At 46.5% G+C, this 24,533-nt stretch overlaps 1 protein-coding gene across 2 annotated transcripts in view; it reads left to right on the top strand.

The window, feature by feature from the left end:
* Window positions 1-24,533, top strand: part of SYN3 (synapsin III) — a 452,132-nt gene that overhangs the window by 32,034 nt on the left and 395,565 nt on the right. For both annotated transcript variants that reach the window (XM_082348950.1, XM_082348951.1), the window contains exons 2-3: window positions 4,372-4,829; window positions 23,992-24,049. In XM_082348950.1, the coding sequence (XP_082205076.1) occupies window positions 4,519-4,829; window positions 23,992-24,049 (369 nt within the window). In that variant the 5' untranslated portion in view covers window positions 4,372-4,518. The remainder of the gene's footprint in view (window positions 1-4,371; window positions 4,830-23,991; window positions 24,050-24,533) is intronic.

Here is a 24,533-nt window from a genome sequence, read left to right as displayed (position 1 = left end):
TATATTAGAAAAGAAGAAAGGTTTAAAATTAATGATTTACATTTCCATCTTAAGAATATAGAAAAAAGCCTTAAAGCCAAAGTAAGAAGAGAGGAAGTAATAAAAAGCAGATATAGGTGAAATAGAAAACAAATAATAGAGAAAATAGAAAAAGCTGCAAGTGGTTTCTTTAAAAGATTAATAAAATTTTTAAATGCCTAACACAGATTAATCAAAAAGAGAGAAAAAGCAAATTACTAGTATCAGGAATGTCAGGGGAAATTACTACAGACCCTGCAGAAAATGAAAGGTTAGTAAAGAAATATTATGAACAACTTTATGCCAATAAATTTCACAACTAAGATGAAATGGACAAATTGCTTGAAATCGCATATTGCCAATATTGAAATAACAAGAAACAGAGAATATGAATACATTTATAAAAGAGGTTCAGATAATTATTAAAAACTTTCCAACATAGAAAAAAATCAGCCCCAGATGGTTTCACTGTTGAATTCTGCCAATAATTTAAGGAAAAAAACCCAATATTACACAGACTCTTTCAGAAAATAGAAAAGGTGGGAACACTTCTCAATATATTTTGTGAGGTCAATATTATTCTGATACCAAAACCTGGCAAAGACATGGACAAAAAAGAAAATCAGAGACCAGTGTTTCTCATGAACATGGACATAAAAAATCCTCAATAAAATATTCTCAGATTGAATCCAGCATTATATTAAAAAGGTAATTCACTATGACTAAGTGGGATTTATCCTAGGAATGCAAGTTTGATTTAACATTTGAAAATCAATTAATGTAATTTACCACATTAAGCAAATAAATGATTTTTAAAAACATAATCCTCTCAATTGATTTAGAAAATCACTTGGCAAATTCAACATCCATTCATGATAAAAACTCTCAGCCAACTAAGACTACAAGGGAACTGTCCCAATCTGATAAAATGCATTTATGAAAAACCCATAGCTAATAACATTGTGTTAACATGAGATATTGAACATTTTCCCCCTAAAATGGGGAACAAGATAAGTTGTCTGCTTTCATTATTTGTATTCAGTAGTGGAGGGACTAGCAACTGTAATAAGAGAAGTAAAAGAAGTAAAAGGTTGGAATGGGGGAGTAAACATGTCTCTATTTGTAGATGGCATGATTGTTTAAATGGAAATCTTAAGAATCTATAAACAATCATGAAAGACAGTAATTGAATTTGTCAGGTCACTATACTGATAATAATTGGCAAATATATGATGTTGGCAGCAAACAAATGGATAATAAAACTTAGAAAAGAGAGTATTTATAATACCATCCAAAAAAGCCCAAAAGAAATTATTGGGAATCAGCTTTAAAAAATGGGTGTAATACCTCTATATTGAAAATCACAAAACATTTCTGAGAGAAACTAAAGAAGATTTAATACGTAGAAAGCTCTAACATGTTCATGAGGTGGAAAATTCAATAGTGTTGAGATGTCAGTTCTACCCAAACTGAGCTAGATTCTACAGAATCCCAAACAATATCCCAACAGACGTTTTTGTACAACTTGACTTTAAAATGTACATAAAAGTAGGACCTAGAATACTCAAAACAATCTTGTGAAAGCAAATATAGGTTGGAGGACTCACTTTACTTGATTTAAAGACGCCTATAAAGCCACAGTTACCAAGACAGTGTAAGGATAACAAATCAATGGAGCATAATAAAAAGTCCAGAAATAGATAACATGCAGTCAACTGGTGCCAACAAAGCCACCAAAATAATTCATTTGGGAAAAATATTTTCATAAATGGTGCTGGAAAACTGGATAAATGAACTTCTCCTCACACTCAAAAATCAAGTTTTAATGGACTGTGGACCTAAACAGAAAAGCTAAAACTATAAAGCTTCTATAAGAAATTATAAGACAATATCATCGTGATCATGAGGTTCGCAAAGATTTTTAAAAGCAGACACAGAAAGGACTAAATGCAAAAGAAAAACTTGGTAACCTGGACTTCATAAAAATTTTAAATTTCTGTTTATAAAAAGATCTGCAGATAGAGGTAATAGATGTCATATATGTACATATAAATGTGTATACATATGCACACATATACATATTTTTTGTATGTATAGATAAAATACTCCTAATAACCAAAATATGGAAGTGTGGTCTCATCCTATGGTATAATTTTTTTTTCCATTGTGATGTTTTTATCTCGAGTAACAATTCACTTTTTTGTAAGAGTTATTTTATTCTGCCAGACTTATACTCATGAAGGAAATGAAATGGTAAACCAAAGACTGAGAGAAAATGTTCACAATATACATATCTGACAAAATACTTATATCCAGAATGTGTAAAGAACTCCTAAAAATAAATTAAAAATGTAAACAACCCATTTTTCAAAATGGGACAGAGACTTGAACAGACACTTCACCAAAGAAGATATATCGATGGCCAGTAAACCCGTAATAGTTGCTTATCCTCATTAGGTGTCAGAGAAAATAAATTAAAAACACCGTGAGATCCTATTTTACACCCCCTTAAACGGCTAAGATTAAAAAGATGGACAACAGCCAAAGGTTGGTAAGGATTTGGAGCAACTAGAACTCTCAGATGAAAGGTGCAAAATAGCACAACCGCAATGGGAAGCTTTTGGACAGTTTCTTAAAAAATTAAACATGTGCCTGCCCTATGACCTAACAAATTAACTTCTAGGTATTTTCCCAAAGAAAAAGTGAATCTCTCAATCAACCTTTCTCTCTGTCTCTCTCTGTCTCTCTCTCTCCTCGCCCCTCCCTCTCCCCACCTCTCTCTCCACAAAATTACTTAAATAAAACATCCTAAGAGCAGTTCTATTCAGAATACCTCCCAAACTGGAAACATTTCAAACATCCATCAACAAGAGAATGTAGTAACAATTTGTGGTTTATTCATCCAGCGGAACACTACTCAGTGATAAAAAACAGAATGACTCTTGATATGTACAACATAGCTGAGTCTTGAAACCATTATGTTGAGGGGAAGAAGCTGTTCATAAAAGAATAATACACAATCACATTTATATAAAGTTCAGGAATAGCTAAAATTAATATACGATGACAGACATCAGCAGAGCGTTTGCCTATGAGGGCGTGTGGATTGACCAGAAGGGGACACAGGAGAATTTCCTGAGGTGATTGGAGTATACTAAATCTTCTACCAGTGTATACATTTATTAAAACTCCAAGAATTGTACACTTATGGACTATGCATCTCACTCTAAGTAAATTTTACCTCAACAAAAATATAATTTTAACAAAAAATATAGGTGGGGTCGAATTGCATGATATAAACAATCATTTTTCTCAATGAGATATATTGATCTCACATGAACAGTTTGGTTTTTTAAAACTTACTGTATTCTGTTCAGAAAAGGAATGCATTTGTTTATTAATCTGCTGGGGCTGCCATAACAAAACACCACAGACTGGCTTAAACAACAGAAATTTATTGTCTCACAGCTCTGGAGGCTGGGAGTCTGAGATCAGGGCACCAGCATGGCTGGCGTCTGGCGAGAGCGCTCTTGCTGGTTTGTAGACTGTTGCGTTCCCCCTGTGTCCTCACATGGTGGGTGGAGACAGAGCAAGCTCTCTGGTGTCTCTTTTTATGAGGACGTTAATGCCGTCATGAGAGCACCACCCTCACGGCCTCATCTAACCCTATTACCTCTCCAAATACCAGCACATTGCTGATGAGGGCTTCAGCATATGCATTTGAAGGACACAATTCAGTTCCCAGCTATAAATATTCTAGAAAATCTGGAAAACATAGGTAAGTGGAAAGAAAAAGAAAAAACAAAAAACCCTGTAGTCGCATTACCCAAATATAGTCACTGTTAACATTCTGATGTCTTTTTTTCCCCAAAGTTTTATTATTTCAACTTTTATGTGGTTGTAGTCATTCTGTACCTATAATCTTGTATCATGATCTTTTAAATTACAACATAAAATTTTTTCTATGTTACTAAAATCCCTTTTTAAATACCTCTTTTTAATAGCCACAAAAGGTTCTGCTGAATGACTGTGCTGCAGTTTACATGTTCATTATCTTGTGGTCAAACGTTGAGATACTTGCCAGTATTTTGCTAGTGTAAATAATGCTGTGATAAATACGTTTGTACAAGAGGCTTTTTCTGTAATTCGGATTTCATTCTTGGGATAGAATTCCAGAAAATGGAAATTGTAGGTTAAAAGGGTATGGTCTGATTAGATGTCGCCAAATGCCTTGCCAAAAAGATGTCCCACTTTGCACTGCCCCCAGCAGCAGGGCAGGAAGGGGCATCATCTGTTTGCCCTTAAGGGGCTGAGGTCATTTCCACTAATGTGTTTGTTGGCCCGTTTCCACAGGTAAAAAAAGACAGCAGCAGCCGACTTGCGTGGGACTCCCCTGGCTCTTCTGCCCGAGACCCTACCACTCCCTCTCCCTGGCAGCCTGTGTTCTGGGCCTCACCCAGACAGTCTGAGTAGGAACAAGCCATCTCATCATTCACAGCCATGAATTTCCTCCGGCGACGCCTCTCGGACAGCAGCTTTGTGGCCAACCTGCCGAACGGCTACATGACAGACCTGCAGCGCCCAGACAGCTCCACCAGCTCCCCTGCGTCCCCAGCCATGGAGAGGAGGCACCCCCAGCCCCTGGCAGCCTCCTTCTCCTCTCCAGGATCCAGCCTGTTTAGCTCCTTCTCCAGTGCCATGAAGCAGACCTCTCAGGCCCCCTTGGGGCTGATGGAGCCTCCAGGTCCCTCCACGCCTGTTGTTCAAAGGCCCAGGATCCTGTTGGTGATCGATGATGCCCACACAGACTGGTGAGCGGGACTCTGCAGGTGCCCCCTCCCCAGGGGCAGGAGCGGAGATGGGGCTTATCTCACTCGTGGGGGAGAGAGAGGGGAAGAGCTGTGAGAGGCTCTGTGGCATCAGAGACTGGCAGGAGGGAAGGCCACTAATGCCAAGCACTATGGCAGCTACTTTGTGCCACACTGTGTCCAAAGGGCTTTGTATTTAAGGTCTGAAATCTCTCACCTGCAAATCCAAAATCCAAAAAGCTCTGAAACCTAGAAAATAGTTTATAACCCATTTGGCAACAAAACCTGATCTGAAGGAAAGTTAGACGGTAATAGTCTTCTTCATTGTGCCACTCACTGTGCTTGTTCATATGATTTGCTGCAAACATCATAATACATTTGATATGGGGTACTGCCCAGAACCCACTGGAAGTGTTATATAATATATGGTATATGCACTGTATTACTTTTCTAAAAATGGAAAACTTAAAATCTGCGGTAACTCTGGCAAGTTGCTTGACCCCGTTCGGCTTCAGCCATGCTCTCTCATTGAATGGGGTTGCTATGAGGGTAAAAGAAACCAACAAAGGCCCACAGTCCTTATCTGAAACCCTTGGGAACAGAGTGCATGAGTTTGCATCCCTACTCTTTCATGTACTGGCAGTCTTGTTCCAGAACCTGTCCTTCTAACAGCAAAGGTAGGCAGAAATGACAACCCTTCCAGTCTCTTCCCAGGTATGCCCCGCCCCGATAGCTGGTAAGCATCCTGGGGGGCAGAGACTGGACACATGTGTCAAGGTTATTGCAGCAGTAGTTCTACAGGTAGTTACTGAGCACTGACTGAGTGCAAATAACTGTCTTAGGTACTCAGGTAAGTAATGAACAGGCCCTGCACACATGGAACTGCAGGTGGAAAAGAGGTCTCTACTCCAAATTTTTGGTAGAAAGATATGATAAATATTATCATTCCAGTTGGAGACATAGAATTTGTAGTCCAGGAAGTAAACCCAAATGTGGAGACAAGGAAGCACACCATCCAGGGCAATTCTGACAGTGGACCCGTGGACAGCCATGGGAGCTGGAGGGCAAGGTTTTCTGCACGCATCTCCAAAAGCTGCCACAAAGTAGGCATCCAGTAAATATGTATTAAATGAATAAATTAATGTATTTAGTTCCCTGAGCATGCCAGGTGCTCTGTTATTCTGTCACGGATGTGTGCACTCACATTCATTCCTTGAGAAGTTAACTCAGGTTGGGAATGGTTGAGCCTATACTTTGGAGTGGGGGATACTTATAGTTTGTAACGTATCCAATACAGTTAACATTAAAGCATGTCCAGCAGGTTCAGACATTAGCGGTTATTTTCCTGCGAGGAAATCACTTCATCTTAACCAGGGTAGTCGTGCGCCTGGCCTCTGTTCTGACCCAGCCTGAATCGTCTTCAGTGGTGCTGCTTGCTTGAAGGGTCTTGCATGAAGGCTTGTTCATCTCTGCTTGTGCTCTTGTGTAAAGCATCATGTTTAGGTCCTGAGCCAAGGGGTTGATTTCTGCAGGGGTGTTGCTTCCATGCACTCTTGCCTGTGCAGTCCTGCTGCCTATCTGCCTGGTAATCAAGATGCATACATGGCCTTTGCAGTCCTCTGTTTCTCTTTAACCCAATTTGACCTTGATTTTGAGTGTTCTCTGCCGACTGTGGTATCCCTGGTTCAGTCAGGGATAACAGGGTATGGTGATGGGGGGTATTTGTCAAAAAAGTCGCTCCCTGTGTGGAGGCCGACCTAATAAATGGCAGCATGGTGCAGTGGTTAAGAACTCAGACTTCAGAGCTGTCTGGATTCAAATCTCTACCCCATAATAGCTATATGACCTTTGAACGTTACTGCATCTAAATGGGAATAAAATAGTACCTACCTGTAGAGTTAATATATGTAAGTGCGGTTAAAATCTGAGTTACTATAGAAGTGTTTAGGGTGTGTCTAGTAGACAGTAAGTGCTATTTAAGTGTATATTATTATTGCAGACTATTGTTACCTTCTGTGCAATATTAATCATCTTGACAGCAGCTCCTGTAGGCATGCCTATTTAATTTCTTTATGCCCACTATTAGACAGAGTGGATTAGGATTTAGCCCTGTTGTACTAAGGTTTTCTAATGATCACTCTTCCCTGCTAGCTCTCAGATGATAAAGTTGGGTCTTATTAATTAATCTCTGTCCCCCACAGTGCCCATATGGTGTGTAGTATAGTGTAGGCGCACAGTGAATGAGACTGAAATGCCATGAATAGCCTCAGCCAAATAACATTTAAATTTTGACTTTGGTCTTCAATCTCTCTAATCCACAGGCAAGACCAATGTGTGAATTTTAGGCTGTGCACCCTGGTGGGGGACACAATTTTTGGCCAGAGGAATTTCTCCCAGTCTGTTTCAGTCACGCTTCATATGCCCACAGGTTAATTAAGTCTTGAGAACAGCAGTCCTTTTCTTGCCTCTCAGTGGTTAAAAAAGTGGAAAGGTGAGACTGAGACTCATTATGTCACCTGGAAGTTGGCTCTGCACTCGTTGGATGTTTGTGACAGAGACTTCCTACCCGCACGTAACAGCTTCTCCTATAGAACTCCATCCTAGATCCTTTAAGAACTTGCAAGCCTTTCCAAATACATTCCCAGCTTCCCAAATTGATGCCGGCTGCCTTAAACCCCAATCCTTCCCTGCAGAGTTCCCGAAGGATGCCTGTCCCCCTGATACCAGGAGTGGCCAGGAGGTGGCGGGCCAGCCCCACTTTCCCTGGGTGGCTTTGGCAGAGCCTCGCTGCCTGGGGTCAGCCCTCTGCCCAGCCCCTCCTTCACTGTGCAGACTGTTTCCTGAGAGGAGGAAGTTGTTGAGGGGGAGAAGCCAGCTCACACAGCCCCTTTCTTCCTCCTTTGAGATGGTAATGAGCGGGGAGAAGCTCCACCATCTGGACTGAGATTGAATCCACCAGGAGCAATGTGGCTCCCTTTTCTTCCTTGTCAGCCCCAGTTCCTTCTCTCTGTCATCCCTTTCCAGGTCCAGGACCCTGCTGCAGAATCAGGTTTCCTCGTGGGTGAGAGAGTTGCAGGAACCTCCCACTCTTGCTTCCTGACAGGCCAGCTTGCATACTCTCTGAACCAGCCTGGGCCCCCCAAGGATGATCTGATACCTGGCCAGTGAACGGGAGAAGGGGCGTGAGGTGGGGAGGGGAGGACTTTTCATCTTCTGAGGAGACACAGAGGGTCCCGAAGCCACCTTTGCTGGGAAGAAGGACTCATGGCCGAGCATTTTAAGATCCCACCAGCTTTTGGGGTTGCCCCAGAGGTGAGCCTGGCTACATCAAGGATGTTGGGAAGCTTTGGACCAGGATCACCCCCCGATAAGGTCTGGCTCAGTAGTAGGTCTGAACTAAAGCTGGTGCTGTCCTCTGGGATGACGGGAGATCAGTCAGCCTTGAGAACCACAGGGGAAAGGAGAAATAAAAGCATTTCAAGCTCAGTTTTCTTCAGCCCTACTTGCCTGGAATTTTCCAGCAGTTTCACTGGTCTCAGGCCTCTAGCCTTGACCTCACCTCCTGGTTACCTTTCATGTTACCACCAAAGTATCATCTTTCTGAAAATACAAATCTGATCAGTTTGCTCCCACGCCCCACCATGTATCCCCTTTTATAACCATTTGGTGGTGCATCATTGCCCTCAGGTTCAAAGTCAGAGTCATAAGCAGGTCTGCCCTCCCTCTAGTTCTGCCTCCAACTCCACTTCCTGCTTTGCTGCTTATTCCGCAGGAATAGCAATGATTTGTAGTTTCAAACACACCTCTGCCTTAGCACATTCTGTTCCCTGCTACCTGGAATACCCTTCCCTATCTTGTTCACTGGGCCAATCCCCATTCATCCTTAAAAGCCTGCTCAAGTGTCACTTCTCTGAATTCTTCCCTGACACACCTACCCTGCCAACAGTGCTAATAGCTACCTCCTTTGATAACTTAAAATACATTCCATTGTGTCACTGCAGCACACATGACACTGTATTATAATTAGCTTTAGGTGGCTGTCTCTCCTGCAAGAACAAGGTCTATGTCTTATTCTTTTTTGTATCCGTGGTGCTTAACACATAGTATATTTTCAATTAGCATATGTCGTTGTTCCCAACCCAGTCCAATCAGGACAACCTTTATTGGGCATCATGGGGCCTGAAACTCACCTTACTTTAGAAGTCAGCAATATAGTACATACAGTTGAGGGGTTTCCAGTTTTACTCACCTGTGTATGAAGTCTTGGCTCTTTATTTTCCATTACATAGCTAGAATAACTGTAAGGCAGCTATTTGAGATTCATAAACAGATGAATTTTTAAATTATTAACAATGTACTGGAACCCTAGGTTTGATTTTTCAAAAGGAGAACATTGAATATGACCCCAAGAAAGATCGTTCATAACCAGGTCAGGGTTGAGTGTACTTCCTCGCTCTCAGTTTTACTTGCAAGGTCTCAGGAGCCCGAATGGGCTTGGGGAGGGGATGTTGGGGTGAAGGGGGCGTAGAGCAGCTGAGCCTTGGCCTCCACCCCTCCCTCCAGTGGCCTCTGGAACCCTCCTCTCCTCTCGCCTCACCGCTGGTCCTTGTTCCCAGAATGTCTGCTATTCCCTTTCAACAATTATCTATTGTTACCTTCCCTTTTATTCTCCACCCTTGCCTAGGATTTCTTTTTTATTTTATTTGTTGAGGAAATGAAAAGAGGATTCTTAGTTTGAAACACCCCTTAGCTACTATGCTTTCAGCCTGGAGTTTGTGAGGCTATACCATTCTACTAAATGATGGCTAATGATACTCATTAAAGCACCTTGTGCATGTCTAGATTCACCAAGAGTTCTTATGCTGTGTGATAATTTGTGTCCCCATGACCACCACCCCACGCATGCCTACTTGCTATCTTTGTATCCCAGCGCCTAGAACAGGGCAGGCAGATAATAGGTGCTAGGAAACATCTGTTGATTGAATGAGTGATTTGAAGGTGATGTTATTGGTAATGACAAGGGTGAAGGTGTGAAAGTGAAATTGAGGAGTGACCTTGGTGGCATTCTTCAACCCTCTTTTTCCCTCTCTCACTTACTACTCAATCCAACAGAAAGTCACAGTGGCCATGGTGAACGCATTTACACCATGGAAATTGGCAAGTGCTACAAACCAGGCATTTAGGTCTCCCCAGAGAGCCAGTTGTTAAGCATTTGCCAGCACACCACTGCACGTTGCACTTCCTGATTTTACTGGGGAGCATTTTACAGGTGAGGAAGCAGAGTACAGACAGACCATGCACCTGCTTGAGGAATCAAAGCAGGAGAGTGGTAGGCTGGGACTTGAATGGAACTAACTTTTTAAAAGGCATTTCGCATGGTGACCTGCCTCCTGCTGACCACTGCCCAGGGTTTCAGTGTTTTGCATGAGGTAGATGCTGAAAAATCTTGGTTGAAAAATGAATGAACACACAAATGAATAGAATAAACCACGAGCTCCTTGGGAATAGGGTCATGTCCTCATCATGGTCATATGGCAAACACTTGTGCACTTTCTATGACCAGACCTTGTGCTAAATGGTTTTCATAGATTCTCTGATTTAATCCTCCCAACAACTGTATGGAGTACTATTACTATTCTCATTTTAATAATAAGGAAAACTGAGGCTCTGAGCCCAAAATGAGAGCAGATGCTGGTGGCATCTGGATCAGCTCAGGCCATCCAGCTGGCAGGGCTGGGCATCCCTGTTCTCTTACCATTCTTCCCTCTCCCACCTGAGCACAGGGTGTCAGCCCATGGAGCAGGGCTCTGGAGCCTCACATGTGTGCACACACCCACACATGCTCGGTGTCTGAGGGCAGGACTGCTTGTTACAGCACTGTGGCCAAGCACAGGATCCTGGTGACCTCATCCTCAGAGGAAAGCACCCACCTCGAGTTAGGCAGCCCTGCCCTACCAGCGCCTTTGGGCAGCCAGAATGTTAAGGTGCCAGGGGAAGAGGGGCTTCCTGCAGCCAACCAGACACTTTGAGCTCAAGCTTGGAAGTTGGACCCTTTGCAGAAGTGGCCCTTGGACTATTTTCCTGTTTTTAAAGCACCAAGGGAGCTCCGACAGGGTCTTTTCTGTTCTTTTCCCCTGTGTTTTGATATTAAAGTGTGATTTCCTAGCACATGCCTGACATGATTCCCCAAGAGAGTTAAAAATGGGGAAGAAGATAAAATGCAGAGAACTCAGGGCTGGCAGGTGGCAGGTCAGGATTGAAGTGCCAGCTCTGCCACTCACCTGCTGTGAGGTCTTGGCCAAGCTGCTTTACCTTTCTGAGCCTCAGTTTCATCATGTGTAAAGTGGGCTCATAATGCCACCCCCTTCACCATACCGCTGAGTTCACAGGGAGGTACGAGGCTCCAGTGAGAGCACTCTGTCCCTCTCCTCCATGGGCGGTTTTCGGTGTGATGGTTTGTTCACCTGTGATGCAGTTCTGCTCTAGAACATCAGCTCCAGGAGGTAGAGTTTAGACCTCTCGTTTAACTGCCGTATCCCCGGAGCCTGGCACAGTGCCTTGAACTTGGTACAATAGGATAAATGGAGGATATAATTAACAAGCAAATGGATGCTTTTGCCAAGGCTGTTATTATTATTAAGGGAAAGTTCAGGATTGAGGATGCCCTGGGGGAGAGCCTTTCTCAGAAAGCACTCAGCTGCCCTGGAGTTCGGGAAGGGTACCACAGACACTTCCATGCTATTCCCCAGGCTCCTTACTCCTTCCTGCCCAGCTGATAACTCAAAGGCTCCAGCCTCCACCTTAGAGCTGAGCTGCTTCAGGCTGCTTGAGTGAAGGTGCGAGGACTGCAGGGTGTCTTGGCAGCTGTAGAAGTCTTGCTGTGACCTAATTGGCCCCAGGGTGACCAGGACTTTCCACTTCCCACTGTGCCACCTTCTGGGGGGGTGGGGGAGCAGCATTAACTCGGAACTGGCATCAACGGCAGAGGTTTTGGGTAGAGTTGTCGGTTTTAGCCAATAAAAATACAGGATGCCCGATTAATACTTAGATAAGCAATGAATCAGTATAAGTATGTCCCATGCAATATTTGGTGTAGACTTAATTTATACTGCAAAATTATCTGTTGTCTACCTGGGATTCAACTTTAACTGGGTGTTGGGACTTCCCTGGTGGTCCAGTGGTTAAGACTCCGTGCTCCCAATGCAGCGGTCCCGGGTTCTATCCCTGGTCAGGGAACTAGATCCCGCATACCACAACTAAAAAAAGAAAAAGATCCTACATGCCGCAACGAAGATCTCGCACGCGGTAACGTAGATCCCGCATGCCACAACTAAGACCCAGGGCAGCCAAATAAATAAATAAATATTTTAAGAAATATATTAAAAAAAAATTTAACTGGGTGTCCACTAGTTCATCTGGCCACGCTACTGATGGAGGTGGCAACGAGAGACAGTGCCCAGCCCTGCTAACGTGGGCCCAGTGAGAGGCTGGCCTTTGCATATTTTTGCTTTCTGGTTGGGGAGCCAAACCAGGCTCCCCCAGTCGACCCCATGCTCAGGAAGCAGCTTTCCCTGCCTGTGATGAGGACTGAACAATCTCAGTTACTAGCAGGGCAGGAGCAAAACCAAGTGGACAGTCTCGAGGCAGGCTGCCTGGGCCCCCGTTCTCTCACTCACTTATGTGACCTTGGGCAAGTCTGACCTCTGAGCCTCACATTCCTCAGGTGTAAGGCAGGATCGGATCGTGGCACATCTTTCACGAGGGGTCACTATAGAGTTAGAGATGATGGCATGGGTGGGGCTAGTACTGGGCTTAGCTGCCGTACAGGCACTGAAATGGTAACTGGTATTAACAATTAATTGCAATCACTAATTGCTAGTGAATATAATAGCTCTGGGAGCCAGGGGGAAGGAAGCCACTTGGCATGTTTCTCAGTTCAGCTGGATATGATTGAGAGCTGTCTCCTAGAAGCCCTGGAGGAGGGGTGTCTGGATGTTGGTAGGCTGGCACACTCTCTACTCCGAAGATGGGAAGATGGGGGCCAAGCTGGTCCCCTCCTCCTGGAGTTGGCTGGCGGGGCTCAATGGGGGATACACACCTCTCTGTTGAAGACACTTGGCTCTAGGAAACAAAATCCTTATGCCTCCCTCCACAACTTCCCCCACCCCTAAGACTCTCCTTGAACAAGGACGGGCCCTGCTGGTTCCCTGTGGGGAAATCCAGAGGTGGAGGGAGAGGGAGCTAAGAAAGTCTTGATGAGAGGGGTCTTGCCACCCTCCTACTCCCTTCATCTGCTGACTCACAGGGGCCACCTCACACAACCTGGAGTCGTGCTGGACTTCTGGACTCGTCCTTCCACTCTGGGCACCCTCTGCCACTCCCCCTCCCTCCGCCCTGGTGCCTGGGCGGGGAGGGGCCTTGGGCATTCCCCAGCAGCCTGCCCCGTCGCCTGGACACCAGCGCCGTTTTCCCAGGCCCGGCCCCTTTTATCAGGAGGACAATGTACACACACAGTGAGGGCCTTGTGTGGCACCCAGGCCCCGAGCCCTTTGACTTGAGGAATTTTTCAAGTGCTGACCTCTCTCCGTGAGGTCTCCCCACCATCCAATCCAGAGGCCTGGTGCGCCTGCTGCTTCCTACCCTGCTCTTGCAGGGAGAGAGGGAGAGAGGGGAAAACAGTGAAGAGTTGTCTCCTGCCCTGGTAGAGTCTTCACCCTCTGAGACTGTGGCTAGGAAATCTGGGGGAAGTGTCTTTGAGCAGAAGGGAATGTGGGCAGGAATCTGATATGTGCTGTTTCATCCTAAGTTCTCCCTTCTCTGCTGATGCTGTGAGATCTCAGCGGAGCCACTTTCCTCTCTGGGCCTCAGTTTCTTCATAAGTCAAACAATGACAATAGACTAAGATCACGGTCCCCAAAAGACTGTTTCCATCAGAACGACATTCAGATTACCAGGTACCACCCTACACCTTCTGTATTGGATAGAGTTCTTTGTTTGCAAGAAAAAGAAATTACTTTGGCTGACTTCGGCAAAATGGGAGTTTATTGAAAATATGTGGGAGGCTCACAGAATGAAAAGAAAAACCATGAAGACCCGAGTTTAGGAGAGGTCAGGACCCAGGGCTCTGCCAGGACCTAAGAGGCAGGGACTTGTGGACACTCTCTGGAGATGTCAGCTCCTGTTTCCTCCCAACCTTGTGCCTCTCTGCTCAAAAATCAAATTCCTGAGCAAGAACAAACCTGGCTGGTTCCACAATGTGTCCTGGGGACACCTGGGGACAGTCCCATCAAGACTGTGTGCAAGAGAGAGGCTTGGTTCCATGTATGCAAGTGCAGATGGAGGTGCTGTTACTAGAAGGCAGAATGGGTGCAAGACAGGCCACACTGAGATGTACCCCTAGAACTACGGAGTTAAAATATCCAGAGGAGAGCTCAGGAAACTTTTTTTTAAAATGATGAAGAGCCAAGTTTAGAAACCACTGAGCTAGAGGACTGGTTTCATGTGGCTCCAAACGGGTAGAACTGAGGCCAATGAAGCAGACAAATAGGGAGACATGTCAGCTCAGTGTACAGAATGGTAAAGTCATCCAGAGACCACGTGGGCTTCCCGGTGAGGGAGTGAGTCCCCTGTCACTTGCAGGTATTCCAGTACAGCTGGGTTGGTGATTTGGGAGGAACAATGCAGAAGAGGCTCACACTCTAAAAGAGTCAGCCTGCAAGCCCTTAAAGGAGTCTCAGACCTGCAGCTTTTCGTTTTCCCCACTCTGGCTTTTTGTCTCAGTCACTTTTCCTGCTGTTACCCTGCTTTTTTCTGAAGAGTTCAGCTGTTAAACTTCTGAGTCTTCCCTCACCCTCCAAAATGTGGTTTTCTCACCTAGGTCCTCCTCTTTCGAAGGAGTCCCTCAGATGTCATGGGCTCTCCTAGCAGTAGCTGTTCCTGTTCCTCCAGACTTCACCTGCCTGGGTATAGCCTTGCCCTGCGGGGAGCATGTCACTGGGTGCATGCCAGCCTCATTACAGAATGTCTTTCCTCCTGGGTCCTGTGGAAGCCTGCCTGGGACGTGTTTCCTCGACAGGAGAGAGGCTGTCTGTAACGGCAAGAGAGGGGATGGTGCTTTGTGTCCATTTTCCTGACCTCCAACTCTGAGTTGGGAGAAGGGGTGGGGGTGTGGGCTTCCTGAGGGTTTGCGCTGAGCTAATTGCCATTTTCATAATGGAATTCGTTAGATTAGGGGTTGCCTGTGCAGTTGCTCACAGGAGACAAGGTGGTCAGTGAGTGAAGAGGCAGTTGTTAGGAAAAGGCACGGGCACAGAGAAATATTTCCCTGCTACAAGGAAAACAACAGCGCAAGCTCCATGACAAATGCATCTGCCACTTGACTCTGGCTGCAGAGAGACAACAGGGAGCAGTGGGGACTGTTGAGCGTGGGAACTGATGCCCCTCTGAAGGCACTAGCTGCCGTCCACTCAGCCAGTTTTTGCCATGTGGGAATACAGGTCTGGTGTTGCCCAGTTATTGATTTTCAGGGGAAACCAGAAATCTGAATTCTTTATATGAATTTTCTATTTTAAAATTAAAAGTATGTAATTTAAGTCCAACAAAACAAGACTGTGGACTCCATGAGATTGGCCAGTTGGCAACTTCTGATGAAGACAGGAGTCAGGGTAAATATTCCTCATCTGGACCTGTCTCCTGGCTAGACCAGGAGCACCAGGATGGCAGGGGGCTGTTTTGTTCAGCATAATTCCTGGGGACTAGCACAGTGCTAAGCACATAGTAGACCCTGGATGGAGGGATGGATGGATGGATGGATGGATGGATGGATGGATGGAGGGATGGATGGATGGATGGAGGGATGGATGGATGGAGGGATGGATGGATGGATGGATGGAGGGAGGGAGGGAGGGATGGAAGGATGGATGGGTGGGTGGGTGGATGGAGGGATGGAGAGATGGGTGGATGGATGGATGGAGGGATGGATGGAGGGATGGAGGGATGGATGGATGGAGGGAGGGAGGGATGGAAGAAGGATGGATGGGTGGGTGGGTGGATGGAGGGATGGGTGGATGGAGGGATGGAGGGATGGATGGAGGGATGGATGGATGGAGGGAGGGAGGGATGGAGGGATGGATGGGTGGGTGGAGGGATGGGTGGATGGAGGGATGGAGGGATGGATGGAGGGATGGAGGGATGGATGGAGGGATGGATGGATGGAGGGAGGGAGGGATGGAGGGATGGATGGATGGAGGGAGGGAGGGATGGAAGAAGGATGGATGGGTGGGTGGGTGGATGGAGGGATGGGTGGATGGAGGGATGGAGGGATGGATGGAGGGATGGATGGAGGGAGGGAGGGATGGAGGGATGGATGGGTGGGTGGAGGGATGGAGGGGTGGGTGGAGGGATGGGTGGATGGAGGGATGGAGGGATGGAGGGATGGATGGAGGGATGGATGGATGGAGGGAGGGAGGGATGGAGGGATGGATGGATGGAGGGAGGGAGGGATGGAAGGATGGATGGGTGGGTGGAGGGATGGAGGGATGGGTGGATGGAGGGATGGAGGGATGGAGGGATGGAGGGATGGACGGATGGGTGGGTGGGTGGATGGATGGAGGGATGGAGGGAGGGAGGGATGGACAGATGGGTGGGTGGGTGGGTGAATGGAGGGAGGGAGGGAGGGAGGGATGGAGGGATGGGTGGGTGGAGGGATGGGTGGGTGGATGGATGGATGGATGGAGGGATGGATGGATGGAGGGATGAGTGGGTGGGTGGATGGGTGGGTGGGTGGATGGATGGATGGATGGGTGGGTGGGTGGGTGGATGGATGGATGGATGGATGGATGGATGGATGGGTGGATGGGTGGGTGGATGGATGGATGGATGGGTGGATGGGTGGGTGGATGGATGGATGGGTAAGTGGATGGGTAATCGGATGGCTAGATGGATGAATATGTGGAGGGAGGGAGGAGGAGGGAAAATGACTTCTCACAGCCTTCTCCTTCTGTGCCCTGTCCTTCTCACCTTGACAGGCCTCACACCCCCTTTCTAAATCAAACACTTAATATTCTCATGGTCCCGTTCTCATCCTCCTTATGCCATCTAAACCCCTTTTACGGATGATCAGATAAAGGTCACTTGCACCTTGGTATGAATTACCTTTCAGTGTGTAACCTTTTCATGGGCATTTCCCCAGGTTGAGCTCTTAATAGATGCTCATTAAATGTTTGCTGAGTGACCAGCTTAGCCTTCTAAATGTGAACTATCTTGGTGGAGTGAAGGCTGTGGATTTTCAGAATTCTGTGGGAATGAGGGTGACACAGTGTTGTGTCTTCGGAGAGAAGAGGCCTAGGAACTGGGAGATAACATTCTAGCATGATCTCTGCTGTCAGAGTGAGTGGGTGGCTGAGGATTTTGTTTACCCTAAAGGCTGGTGCTGGGGAGGAAGAGGAGCTCCCAGACGGCAGCCAAGGCAGGTTTCCATCATGCTAGACATGAAGCAGGAGTTCCATTTAGAGCAAGGAAGATACTGCCACCTTCCCCTAAATGATATGTCACTTCCTCAGGTACATGCCCACTTGTTGAAGGACAGGAGGGAAAGAGATGAACAGTAAACACTTGCCAGGTGTCAGGGATATCATTCATGGGGCCTTGCAGCAGACATAGTGTTACATAGTGATGTGCTTACTTTTTCAAACGAGACTGGGGCTCAGGAAGGTTGATGTTTGTCTGAGGCAGCACTAGGAAATAAATAGCAGAGCTGGAGAGGACCTGGGTCTGTCCTCTGCTAACACTAGCAGTGCCTGCCCACCTCTTTACCTGGAGGGTGAAGTCCACCCCAGCAGCCCACCAGTGAGCAACCCACTTGCTGGCACGTTTTTGGCAGGTTCCCAGAGGCCTTCAAATCTGCGTCCTCATTTTATCCTCATGACCCTATGGGTGGATCTTCCCATCCCCAGCCTATAGATAAGGAAGCAGAGGCTTGTTCAAAATTTGCAGGTGCCAGAGCTGCAAATTCAAATCTAGGTCTTCTGCTCCATGCCTGTCGCTCATTTTTCCTGCATATTGGGAGACATGCCCCAGGAAACTTCATCAGCCCCCTGAGCGCCACCAGTGCCTGCCCAACTCATTTGTCCTTGTCTGTGCCTTTCACACACATACACACACATCAGACCTTCTCAGATTCATCTTTGCAGCCCTTCGTCCTGGCAAAGGATAAGTACCAAACATTGGATGGATGGATGAACTGGGCCACTTCACCAGGGAAGTAGCCCCTGGCTCTCAGACTGGGCTAGGTCCCTTTCTGTGGGCTGACCTGCTCTTTGGGCTAATGCCCTGTGTGGTCTTTGTCCTTTATGGGTCTCTCCCTCCTGTTAGGTAGTAAACCCCCTGAGGCCAAGAACTCAGGGGTGAGGATGTTATCTTCATCCCTGTTTCCTTAGAGTCTGCAGGCTCGAGCACACAGTGGATGGTTAGTACACGCGTGTTAAATGTCTTCCAAAGAAGCCTTCCCTCACTACCCCAGGTCAGATCTCCCTGCTCCCCACATCCTACCCTGTACCACCTTGTTCATTGTATTCATCATTTCCTTTTCAGCTGGTTAGTTTCCTGACTTTTCCAAGAGCGTGTTAGCTCCACAAGAGCAGGGACTGTATCAGCCTTTCCCCTCATGCCTAGTAGGGTGCCCAGTCCTTCCGAAGCTCAGTAGGTAGTGGTTAAATGAGAGAGTGAATAAATGATGTGAATTGTGATCAGAGCTGCACACACAACTCTCCTTCCCTATTGCTGTCGGAAGCCTACGAGGGGACATTCATCATGTCATGTGGCTCGGGGCCCTAGTATGTCTCACTTCCTCACCTTCACAGATCCCTGTACAGGTGCAAGGGGCCTTGTCACTCTCAGAGGGTCCCTCCCTGTCCTAACTCACTGGAGCCCCCCCAGTTGCAGAGAGGTATGATGAGGCTGCCCCATCACTGGAGGCTCCCCTCTGGCAGTGGGAGGGGACCAGGAGGGTTAGCTATTCTTAGGAGTAGATAATGGAGCTAGAATTGGATCTCTGAGTTGGAACTCTGTGTTCAAAGGCCCTGCTTTTGTCATACCTTCATCCATCCAGCCTGTCATGTGACCCTCCTCTTCTTGCTAACTGAGAAAACCCTGAGTGTGTCCACCTTCAGGGTTCTCCTGTGTGGTCTGTCATCCATCTCCCCCAGCTTCTGTCCAGGCCACAAATGAGCAATGGGCATGTTACATCAGAAATAAGAAAATCTGTTTCTAGGACCAGATCCCTGCCTTCGTTCTTCTCCAGCTACTCTGAGACAGAACATTCCTGACCCTCTCCTCCGCAGGAAGGGCACCACCAAGGCCTAGCCTCATTGACTGTACATCCCAGATGGGATTTATTAGAAGGGTGCTGCTTGGACACAGGTGGATCCTGTTTGTGCTAATTCTCCTCTTCCTTCTGCCCCTGCTGCAGCCATGAAAGAACTCGGTATCGCTCCCCATAAATCTTGCTCACTCACCACATCCCGCCTCCCCAAACTAGCGATTTCTCACCCCAGGCAGCACTGGTTTTATAATATTCTCCTTCCTGGTGCCTCTGATGTGGCAGTAAAATCTGAGACCACCCACAGAGATGGAAGCTTTGTAGAATCAAGAGCTTCCCCCAACCCCTTCCCAAGGCCAAGGACTTGACTGATTGGCCTGTGGATTCAGGGATCTCATTATGAGGATAAACATATTAGGGCGTTAGGAAGAGGTCTGCATTAGGAAGACAGAGACCTCAGGCACAGTGGGGTCATCCATTTTGCCTGAGGTCAAACAGCCAGGCAATTACACAGGCAGCAACCCCAGCCCCCAGGGCATCTAGAATTCCAGACCATCCCTACCCTTTCCTCTGCCAGACAGGACTGTTCAGAAGCAGCTCAAGCCTGAATGAGCCCCAGGCAAGGAGGCAGCAGTCTGTGTGGCCTGTCAGGAGACAGACTTCTGACTCTCGGCCAAGCAGGGGGATGGACCGCCTGACCCTCAGCTTCAGCCTGAGTCCATCTGGCAGGCCCTGTAGTAAACATTCCAGAGATGGGCAAAACAAGTGTTTCTCCTGAGAAGGTGAGGTCCGTGGAGGCCAGAGATGCTTGGGTGGTATTGGTGTAGTGCTCTGAGTTCTGAGTTAGAATCAGAGTTAGAATCCCGTCGAGGGCTGCTGGTTGTGTGTGTTGGACACTGAATGGTGACCCCACATGGTAATGGGTATGGATTTGTAAGTGTGTTACAACATTGCACCAGTAGATGGCAGTAGAGCAGCTGGAGCACTGGATGCCCCATGGCCTATCCCTGGAAACATTATTCATTTACCCAGTCAGCAAACATTCCTTAAACATGTGCCTGTGCCCTGGCACATTGTGCCGCTTTCGGGAGATTCAGTGAGCATTAAGACACGGTTTCAGGTTTCCAGGAGCTCACAGACTAGGTGTACGGGGGCAGGGGACATGTCATTCCAACACACAGTGATATGTGTTATATGGTTGTTAAGTACAGCGCCCCGTGGGAACCCAGAGGAAGGACACCTAACCTAGCCTCGTTAGGGGGGTGCTTTCAAGGAAACAGTAGTCAGGGATCTTGAACATGAGAAAGAGGTAACCAAGCAGAGAAGGAGAGAACAGCAAACACAAAGACTCCGAGTCATAAAAGCATAGGAATCACAGGAGGTTGAGTGTGTGCAGTAGGTGGGCTGAAAACCAGAGAAGAAATGGGCCATAGGTTAACAGGGTCCAGATCATGAAGGTCCCAGAGGGTCTAGCTGAATCCTGAAAATCTTTAAGCACAAGATCTAACTCACCATTGCTGCTTAGAGGCTCTGTGTGACTTTGAACCTGTGGGGGCTAGTCCTGGCCCTGCCGCTCCTCAGGGTGGACACTGGGGCCAATACAATAGGAGGAGGGATGTGAAGGACTTGCAGGCCTTCTGTACCAGTGCCGCCTATTTGTCATCAGTATCATCACCAATCTCTTACTGCGCTAACGGAGCAGATCAAAGTGAGATGAACTGTAATTCTGTTCTGTAACCCCCATGAGGGTAAGATTATGTTTGTTTGTGGGTCCCCGCATACCGCACCCATAGCCACAGCGTAAACACTCGGTGGTTTCTTTGCTGTCATTGTTGATTCTGTTTCAGGCCCTGGGCTGTATACTTTGGAGCTTACTCTGTGCCAGGAACCATTCTAAGTGCTTTGTACGTCGTGTCTTGTTTAATCCTCACAACACCGCTGTGGGATAGTTACTGTGATTATCCCCGCTTCCCAGATGTGGAAACTGAGGCACATGGAGGTTGAATGAGTTACCCAAGGTTATACAGTGAGTGAGTGGTGGCGCTGGGATTGCATCCAGGTGGTCTGGCTCTGAGCCCACACACTCTACTTACTGCCCTTCACATACAGGGTCAAGTGAATTTCTCACCACACCTTGGCTGGCAGATGTTATCAGCACTTAACAAATGACAAAACTATGACCTGGAGGGGTTAAGTTCCTTGTCTTGGAACATGCAGTGAGTTGTAGAGCTAAGATTTTGCCCAAGCCTCTGTGATTCCAGATCCATGCTTTTTCCAGTATACCAGTGATGTTATTCATTAGTTACCATCCTGAGGTCCCAGGATCATCCAGTACTTCTTGTAAACCCAAGCGACAGGGACCCCTGCCCTAAGTCATACTCTGGCCCTTACTAGCTATACTCCTGACAGCAAAGGAGGACCCTGCAAATTGCACCCTTTGATCATTCAGTGGGTACCCAGACCTGTAGAAATCCCTGCCCATAGGGACCCAGGCCCAATTCCAGGGCCTGTGTAGGCCAATTCCCTGATCCATCATCCCCAGACATGGCCAAGGCACTGTTGATGGGGGTGTGGGTGAGGAGATGAAGCTTGGCCATGTGGGCTGGGTCATCCACAAGCATGCACAAGAAGCCCCAGTGATGCAGGAGAGGAGGGTGGGAGGAGAATTAGGAAGGACGATGGAAACCAAGAGCTGGCAACCCCCATGCCACCATGTTCTGGGTGGATCTCCAAGAATTCTGAGAAGTTTAAATTCTGACCCTTCCAGGCCATTATGAAGTTGTGTTGGTCAAGGAAGGAAGACAGGCATGTTTTATTTAAATGTTTGCTAGCTTTATCAATTTTAAATATCAGGCATATGATACATGGGCTTCCATTTGTTCTTTTGTCCCAGGCCCTACAAATATTAGAGGGGGGCTTATCCCAGGGCCTGGGGTTTGCCAGCACTACCTTTAAGGATTCATAAAATTCACAAACTACATGAAAAGGTTCTCTTTGCATGAGGCTGGCTGCACACACATTTTGTTGAAGACCATCCTGGGAGAAAAAAAACAAATCTTGCTTTCAAGTCACACTAACAACTCCTGTTCCCATAAAGTTCTACCTGCTTGACATCTAAGCCAGTCAACATTATAAGAAAAAGTGGCATTAATATTAGAGCCATCAGTCAGTGATTCAGGCAGTCTTGGAAAGAGATGAACTCCACTGGCATCTGCTAAGTGTGGATAGACTTCAGAAGCAGAGAGACTGCAGCTTGGTCAGAGAATCTGTAGCAAAGGTTCAATCTGGAAGGTTGAAAAAAGGTGGCAACATCGATGTTCCAGGGAAAAGAAGAAGAAACTAGGCAGAAGATTCTTGGATGTAACATTACTGATTAGAACTCAATCATGTGGTCATACCTAGCTAAATGGAGAGTTGGGATATACATTTCTTGGTGCCAGTCTATAAACACTCTCACTATAGGCAAAGAGGAGAGTTGGGATTGGGAGCAAAGAGCTGTCTGTGCCCCGGAGGAAGTCTATGGAAATGCTTAACACAGTGCTCAGATTATAGCAAATCACTGAGAACTCTTAGTTTCATGATACCAACAGCCAAAAGGAGCAGATGGAAACTTGTATTACTTTTGCTTTGTGGGAGGGCATTTAAACCCAGGAGCACCCCAACATTTGCTGCTATTTTTCAGGGCTGAGAAAAAAACATTGATGTGGCAATGGAAGTCCAGGATTAAAGCTGCTTAGGCAAAGTATTTCGTCTCTCTGGGTTTCAGTTTCCTTATTTATGGAATGGAAATAATAATACCCACCTCATGGTGGTAGCTGTGTTAAATGAGAAAGACTAAGAATATAGCACAGTTTTTGGCACAGAGTAAGTATTCAACAACTTTTTCCCCCATCTGTCTCTTCAGTCATTTATTCTTTCAAAAAATATTAATTGAGCTCCTACTGTGTGTCAAGCATTCTGGTAGGGAATAGAATGATGAGTAAGGTAGATTGTTCCTGGCCTGGAGGAATTGTGTTATAGTTTGGTTGGACACAGGCATGAAACCCAGTTACTAATTGCAAGTAATTTCAATTATAATAAGTGCTATGAAAGAAAAGTAGAGTATGAAAAGAGAATTTATATGAGAAAAGAGATGACTAAGGTCAAGATTAGGGTGCTTACAGAGAAAAATGGGCAAGTGGATGGATTTGAGATATAATTAGAATGTAGAATCCATGGGGATAGGGAGAGAGAAAGAGGTAACAAGAATGAAGTCTAGGTTTTTGCCTTGAGTGATGGGTAGATGGGATGCCATTTATTGATAATGGGAAGACAGAAGCAGGGGTGTAGAGGAAAGGTGATGGAAGGATGGTTGGATGGATGGATGGACCAAGGGACAGATGAGGTCTGCTTCATTGGACAGATGGACAAATAAAGAAATGAGCAGTTGGATAGAGCAATTTAATACGTCCTTTATGGATCACATAGGGTGTAACTCAATAAAAGAATTCTGCGTTATTTATTTACGTAGGGTTCTTTATTTCTTTTGATCCTTAAAATAATGTTTAGAAATATATCGTGCATGTATAACTATCTCCCTTTTACAGAGGATAAAACGGAGACATGGGGAGGTAAAGCAGCTTGGCAGAACCGGAACCTGGGTGTCCAATCCTCCCATCCTGTACTCTTTCCCCTCTCTCACACAATACATATAAAGAATGAGAAAATCATCTGTCTAGGTGGGAGAGAGCAGGAAGGTGGGGAATGTGTCTGGACATACACCTCTGGGGGTAAGACCTCTGGGAGAAGGGAGAAAAGAGTGAAGCAGTCTGCATCCTTACTCAGTAGATTTCTTCCTCTCCTTCACAGGGCCAAGTATTTCCATGGAAAGAAGGTGAATGGAGAGATTGAGATCCGAGTGGAACAGGTAGGTTGGAGCTGAGGCTTTAGCGCTATCGCCGTGACTTTTTCTATAGCTGGAGCCATTCCCAGGAGCAACCTTTGTCCCCATCTTATATAACTATAATGAGTCAAGATTACCAGAAAAATCCTGACTTATACTTGGGAGACTTCTTAAATTCCAGAATTATTTAGTCCAATGGTTTTCAACCTTTTTTTTTTTTTTTAAATGGTCTGTACCAACAGTTCCTCCTTCCCCGGTCTCTTTTTTTTTTTTTTAAAGATTTATTGATTGATTGATTGCTATGTTGGGTCTTCGCTTCTGTGCTAGGACCTTCTCTAGTTGTGGCAAGCGGGGGCCACTCTTCATCGCGGTGCGCGGGCCTCTCACTACTGTGGCCTCTCCCGTTGCAGAGCACAGGCTCCACGCTCGCAGGCTCAGTAGTTGTGGCTCACGGGCCTAGTTGCTCCGCGGCATGTGGGATCCTCCCAGACCAGGGCCTGAACCCATG

This window comes from Balaenoptera borealis (genome assembly GCF_965194805.1).
Source record: "Balaenoptera borealis genome assembly, chromosome: 13".
Lineage (NCBI taxonomy): Eukaryota > Metazoa > Chordata > Mammalia > Artiodactyla > Balaenopteridae > Balaenoptera > Balaenoptera borealis.
The sequence above is the reverse complement of the archived record's forward strand: the minus strand, read 5'-3'. Positions and strand labels throughout refer to the sequence as shown.